At 27.4% G+C, this 7570-nt stretch overlaps 1 protein-coding gene across 1 annotated transcript; it reads left to right on the top strand.

Annotated features, from left to right (window-relative positions):
• Positions 1-616: 616 nt before the first annotated feature.
• Positions 617-2126, top strand: LOC115695348 (uncharacterized). The gene is given in 5 exon segments (XM_030622422.2): positions 617-632; positions 704-1163; positions 1165-1436; positions 1439-1738; positions 1741-2126. Coding segments are annotated over 5 exon segments (1212 nt in total). The 3' UTR covers positions 1905-2126.
• Positions 2127-7570: the final 5444 nt, after the last annotated feature.

Below are 7570 nucleotides of genomic sequence, written 5' to 3'. Positions count from 1 at the left end.
ATGCGATAACGGTGGATTCCTCTTTCTTTTTCGTCAAACTCAAAATCAAAACAATTTTATGCGATATTATTGAGATATTCTTGATCCTCATTTATTGGGATTCTTCTTTCCTTTGATACGATTTGAAATCTTCTAATGTATACGACTGAGTTTCGAGGGAATTCCCCAAGAGATTCAGTATATAATTGATCTTTCTCTTTTGATTGTGTATATCCATTATGTGCATATTTTGAATTGATTTGTTTGGGTGAATATAATTGTTTGATTTGGAGTTTCATCCTCGACTCAGTCAAAATGCCGCTCGAGTTCAAGACTTCCAGATTTGGATTCTCACCGCTGAATGACCCTTCTCCAAACTGGAGCCACCGCCCGCTTAAAGAAACAATTCTTCTCGATGGCTGTGACTATGAGCATTTGCTTGTTGTAATGGAGTTTGCCAACGACCCCAAACCCTCCGAAGATGAAATGGCCAATTCTTTTGTCAAAACCCTTGCTTTGGTTCTGAGAAGGTACTACGCTAACTCTATTGTTATCATTGAGATTCGAGGACAAATAAACTCCAAAAATGAGTTATAGGAAGATGAGTTATAGGAAGATCCTAATATAAACTCCAAAAATGAAGCAGGCCTTTCGTCAGAAAATAAAAATCCATTTATACAAATTTTTCAACTAACACGAACTCTCATTTTATTTTTCGCTGCAGATGAAATATCTTCCACAGCTCGCAAACATTCCTTGAAAGTGCTTTTGGGTCTTCTCCAGGAAGACGATAAGAACGTGATGATCGCCGTTGCTCAAGGCGTTGTTCCGGTTTTGGTTAGGTTAATGGATTCGAGCTCGGTGGAAATGAAGGAGAAGACAGTGGCGGCAATTTCGAGAGTTTCAATGGTTGATAGCAGCAAACACATTTTGATCGCAGAAGGTTTGCTTCTCTTGAATCATTTGCTTAGGGTTCTCGATTCTAGAAGTGGGTTTGCTAAGGAGAAAGCTTGTGTGGCTCTCCAAGCTTTGAGTTTCTCTAAAGAGAACGCTAGAGCGATTGGTTGTAGATGTGGGATTTCATCTCTATTGGAGATTTATCAAGGTGGTACACCTGGTTGTCAAGCTTCTGCAGCTGGGGTTTTGAGAAATTTAGCTTCTTTCCCTGAAATCAAAGAGAATTTTGGAAAATGGGGTTGTGGTCCTTTTGGGGGTAGCAAGTTCAGGGACGGCTTTAGCTCAGGAAAATGCAATTAGGTGTCTTTGTAATTTGGCTTCTGATGATGAAAGTTTGAAACTTTGTATTGCTAAAGAAGGTGGGATTGAGTGTTTGAAGAATTTCTGGGACTCAGCACCTTCTGTTCAAAGTCTAGAAGTAGCCATTGATTTGTTAAGGCATTTGGCTTCATTCTCACCAGTTGCTGAAGTTCTCTGCTCAGATGGGTTCATACCCCGTCTTGGGGAGTACTAAATTGTGGTGTTTTAGGTGTAAGAATCGCAGCGGCTCGAGCTATTTTCGATCTTGGTTTTTGCTCGAAAACCAGGAAAGAAATGGGGGAATGTGGATGCATTAATCTTTTGATCAAAATGTTGGATGGTAAGGCTGTTGCGGAGAAAGAAGTTGCTGCAAAAGCTTTGTCTAATCTATTGTTATATACAGGAAATAGAAAGATGTTTGAGAAAGATGAGAAAGGAATTGTTAGTGCAATTCAGCTTTTGGATCCTTCTATTTAGAATTTGGATAAGAAGTATCCTGTTTCTGATTGGCCTCACTTTCGCATTCGAAAAAATGTCAAAAATAAATGGTTGCTGCTGGTGCTTGTGAGTACTTGCACAAGATTGTTTAGATGGAAGTAGAGGGGTCTAAGAGGCTTTTGGAGAGCCTTGGTCGTGGCAAGATTTGGGGTGTTTTTGCTAGACCTTAATAGAGAAGACCAATACAAAGAAAGTAAGGTCTTGAAATGACAAAAAAAGCTGGATATAGAAACACATGAAGATGATTTGTTGAACTGTATGTAAAAAAAAAAAACTTGTGATATTTGCTTCTTCTTTTATTTTTTTTTCTCTTTATTTCTTCATTTTACCCCCCACTTGTTGATAATTGCTGTTTATTTGTGGTAGAGAAATATTAGTAGCATTTTTCTTGACGTAGAGACATGTTCTAAGTTTGGTTACCTAACTAATTTCGAGTACTTGTTCTTTTTGTTTACATTACTCCAAAAGACTTGATAATATAATGAAATTTTTAGCTAATTAAGTTTCTTCTATTGCAATTGTTGTACACTTATCAATTTTTCAAAGATCATAACTTTTTTCTTCTCATGTTGAACTTATTTGATACATTAATTGATAAGAGTTTCGTTTTCTTGAAACGGTTTCCTCTTGTCAGAGTTGAAAACTTTACCGTGGTATGAAACATTATAGAACATTTGACTAGATTTCTCTATATACCCTTTTTGGCTGATAAAATCTCATTCACATATTTCATAAATGCCTTTTAAGACATTCTCTGTGTAATTGATTCAGTTATGGTGTCTCTTAGTGATTATTAAGCTTAACCCTCCAAATTAAGTCTATATGCTTAATGACTTAATATAATTTTCCTTCTAAACCTTCTCATGGTTTATAATAATAGATGCTTAATGACTTATTTTGATATAATTTTCCTAATAATGCATTTGATAAAATGGAGTAAATAAATAGGAAGAGGTCGGTGTTTTTTATTTTTAATGTGCATTTGATAAAATGGACACAAAGAACATATACAAGTAGAGGTCGGTGTTTTTTATTTTTAATGTGCTTTCATTAGTTGAGAACAGACACTTATAAGTTTTACTTTCTTTGTTGTGCAACTTAGCAAAACTGATGCAAAGTTAATGTGAAACGTTAATATCATGGAGCAGTTGAAACTTAAGCTTGGCTCTATTGCTCTCCATGATTATCACTCAATATTATTGGCTCTTGTGAAGTCATACCTGATGGTTTGTATTCATTGAAAATTTATAGGTTGAAACTTTAACTAATAATTCTTATCCCCTATTTTAAGATGATATTTTTTTCATTTATTTTCGTTACATAATATTTCCTTTAAATTTTTCAAAACAAATATATTGATCTTTTTAATTTTTCTGAAACCAAGAGTAAATGTTAGAAGTGTTATGACTTATCATAAATTATTTCATCACATTAAGGATAATTACTATTTGAGTATGAATAAATTGAGATAAACTTATTGGTTATTATTAATAACAATGTGTATATCATAGGTTTATATACACAATTATGACATTCTTAACAAATTTATTTTTATAAAACATATAGTTTAAAAAATAATTTACAATTAGTTGCCAAATTCTTAAACAAAAACCACTAAAATTTAAATAAAACTAATATTTACGTGGCTCGCCACGTCACTCTCATCTAGTATATATATATATATATATCTATTCTATATAAAGTGTGCCTATATAACTGAAATTCTTAGTTTTGAGAAATTTATGGGTGACTTTTAATTTTTATTTAATAAAATAATAAAATATTATTTATATATAATAAAATAATAATAAAACAAATTCCATTAATATTTGAACTGATATTTGGGTGACTTTTAATTTTTATTTAATAAAATAATAAAATATTATTTATATATAATAAAATAATAATAAAACAAATTCCATAAATATTTGAACTGATATTTGATGCTAAATATTCGAGAATCACAACACATTTTAAAAAAAAAAAACAACCCGGGATTTGATACTCTGAGACTTTCAATTAAAAATAGGAGTAATATGCTCATCAAATTTGTATTTATTTTTAAACATGGTGAAAAAATGAATTATCTTTCATATTATTCAACAGAGTAAAACAAGTTTTATATTGGTTTACTATTCAACAACCTTGTCAAGAATTCTTGTAAGTTGTAACCACAAAATTGCCAAGTCAAACCAACACTTTCATTGCAATATTCACAGACTAACTACAAAATTATTTCATAGCATTTCAGAACCGCACACCCCCAATCATCTTTAATATAGACGCATCAGAAGCCAGATCATTAACCTAAATTGGTTAGTTCTATTATGTTTTGGAACAAATCGTCTATAATTAAAAAAACCCATCATACTTGTATCTTGAAACATTCTTCAGGAACCAAGATTTTAAAACACACTTGTTACCTCCTTAAGGTCAACCCGCTCCCAAGTCTCATTTGCTGTATTTATATCATAGACCAAAGCATGCCGGCCCTGTAAATAATAAGAAAATCAAACGTGGTTTAAATCTCAAGGCAATAGAGCCTTTTCCGTTAAATCTTAAAGATACATAAATATACAAGATAAAAAAGCCAATCTAAGAAGTGGGTGCCACGTTAAAGCTAAGGAAACATTAAGCAACTGTTAGGCTTGTTTTACAATTTATGGTGTTTTAAAAGAACATATCGAAACAGAAACACATAAAAAAACCTGTACATCATTTAATTTTTTTTAAGGTAGTGTTCAACTAGGAGATCTAACGAGTTTTGCCCCTTCGCTAATGGCTTCTAAGAGTTCAAATTCCAGTATTGTATAAATCTTCAATTTGTTCTATTTCTTATATTATATGAAATTTTGCTACTTTTTTGTTTAATTTACAACTTTATTGTTTATATATTATTAGGGACATTCATGAAAATTAGGGTTTCTTTAAAATATACAATTAATGAGCATTACTTTTTGATCATAGTGTGTTTTCCATGGCTGAAAACCTCAATAATCTCTATCATTTGATATCAAATAAAATAAAATTATCATGATGTATACATTATGGTTATTTAATGAGTAATTAGTGTGTTGAAATTGTCAAGCTGATATTTAGAATTGTTTATAATTGAATTGTTTCTTTGTCAAAATTAATATTAAGTATATTTATATGTTTATAAGTTTATCTATTTTCTCTTAGATCAATTATGCTCATATAGCAATAGAATCATACTCATGTAGACATGTTATTTTCATTTTGTAATTTAGATCTTCTTAGTTATTATTTAGTTCACTTAAACCTTTTCCGATTATGCTAACTGAAGTTTTGTTTCTTTTAGGTACTTCATTACAAAGATTTGTATTACATGTATTGTTTATTTTTGACTATGAGGAAGTAGATTTCTTTATTGGGAAACATATAGCGTGACAAATTATTGTTCATATATTTAATAATTCTTTTTGATTAATGAGATTCATATATATAAATGTGTATATTGAATTCTTTATTCAAATAATTATTTTTGATTTTTCCGTGATTATTTATTGTTCTTTATTCAAATAATCTCACCTAATAACTAATAATGTTTTTTCTTTAATTTTTATTGTATCACTTTCAAATAACATAGAAAAAAACTAGCATAAAATTTAGTATACGTGCCTCGCACGTAGTTTTTGCTAGTATATATATATAAAAAGGAGAAGTATGAGGATATAAATTTATTGTAACTAATTAATTATGATAAATAATATTGTTACTTCTTTCATATGATACATGTAAATAGAATATTGGCAAAACTAATAATTCTTTTAGAAAAAATAATTTAAATAAATTAATTAAAATAAATTCATATTATATATATACATATTACATAAAATAAAAAATTAATTTTTCCATCATCTTCCAGCTATATTATCTTTACAGATTAACAATAAACTTTTTTTTTGTAAGGAGATAAATAATAAACTTTGATTCTCGATTCAAATGCTATATTTTTCAATTCTATTTTCATGTATTTAAAATTCTCATTCCATAAACTTTCTACTAATATTTTTCAATCAATGAAACGAAAAGGTAAATTTAATTCACGTATGAAAAATTAAACTTTCAATCTCAATAATTAATAGAAATGACATAAAATTTGAAGCTCTCAAAATTTATAAAATAAATAAACAAATAAATAAAAACAAATCTCATAAACACAAACTCAAACATTAGAATCCCACTAAAATATACTCTCTTCATCGAAGATAAAGAAGGTGATTATTAGCTTTTTTTTTATAATTAATTGTTTTTATTTTCTAAGTTAGTTAAGTCTCCATTACATTGTTTGATGTCAAATTTATGTGTTTTATTATCGGGTAAATACCATTTCTATTTTACAAAAGTTATCAATTAGACCCTGTGTTTTGTTAAATGACAAAATGGACCCTATATTTTCTAAAATAGTACAAATAAGACCCTGAATTGATTTTTTTGTCAAAATAAAGTTTAATTATAATCCGATCTAAAAGTGCTATGATAAAACTGTTTACATTTTTTGTATCTGTTCGTATTAAGCATTGTCTTCAAGTTGGTTGTATTAAAAAAAAAAGTTGTCAAAAATTAACCTATTTTTACTATTTTAGAAAATACAGGGTCCATTTTGTCATTTAACAAAACACAAGATCCAATCTGTAAGTTTTGCAAAATACAGGTCCAAAATAGTATTTACCCTTTATTATCTTACCACATCAATTGTTGATATTATATATAAAATAAAAATAATATTCGTAAACATGGTGTTATATTATAATTAAATTTTTAATAATTAGAATTCAAATTATAGATGGATAATTATAGATATTAGATATTTTGAATAAATGTTTTATACTAATATTATTACCTTAACTAACTAAGGTAAAGAAAATAAAGTAAAATTTATATATTTAACGGTGAACAAGAAAAATTATTTAATATCTATCAATAGTAAATAAATCATTTCAAAAAAAGTAAATAAATTATAAAAACAATTAAAGATATAACAAAATATCATAGGTAAAAATTGATATTATATTGAAAATATTTAATTAATAGAGGTAAAATAGTATCTATAACAATAATAAAAAATTCAAATTATTTATATAGTTTAAATTTAGGGCTTAAATAAATATCATAAAGGGCTTGAATCTACAACTTGAATAAAGATTTGGACTTGAATTGTATATTGAAATATTATTAAAACACTCTACAACTAAATTTTCCATACTCATATTATTTAGAGATTAAAATTGAGTCTAAAATTACAAAAATTTATTTTGATACCAGAATAATTAATGGTAATAAATAATTTATATCGAGTTTATATTCTTTAATAATTTCATGGCTACAACAAAATAAAATTTATCATATTCATATTATTTGAGATTAAAATTGAATCTAAAATATATATATATATGGGTGACTATTCAATGGTTACATTTTTATTGTAACCATATGGTTACATTTTTCTTTGACCTGTAATAGCAGGTTACTAATAGGTAGACTTTCTTTTTTTTAGAATTAATTAATTATAATTAACTATTTTCTTAAAATAATTAATTAAATAGTAGACATTCCTTTTTAGAATTAATTAATTATAATTAACTATTTTCTTAAAATAATTAATTAAATATTCAACAAGACCTCTTTTAGCAATTAATATTTATATTTAAATCCTTACTTGAATTATTTTAATAATTAAGCCCTTTAATTATAATATTTACAATAAAATTTATTTTTTTTGCAAAAATTAAACTTCTTTTGACACAAATTAAAATGCTCTTCTTATAATAAATTTTTTAAATAATTAATTATTTTTAAATGATATTTAATT

Source organism: Cannabis sativa, chromosome 6 (assembly GCF_029168945.1).
Source record: "Cannabis sativa cultivar Pink pepper isolate KNU-18-1 chromosome 6, ASM2916894v1, whole genome shotgun sequence".
Lineage (NCBI taxonomy): Eukaryota > Viridiplantae > Streptophyta > Magnoliopsida > Rosales > Cannabaceae > Cannabis > Cannabis sativa.
Note: the sequence above shows the minus strand (reverse complement) of the source record. Positions and strands in the feature narration are given on the sequence as shown.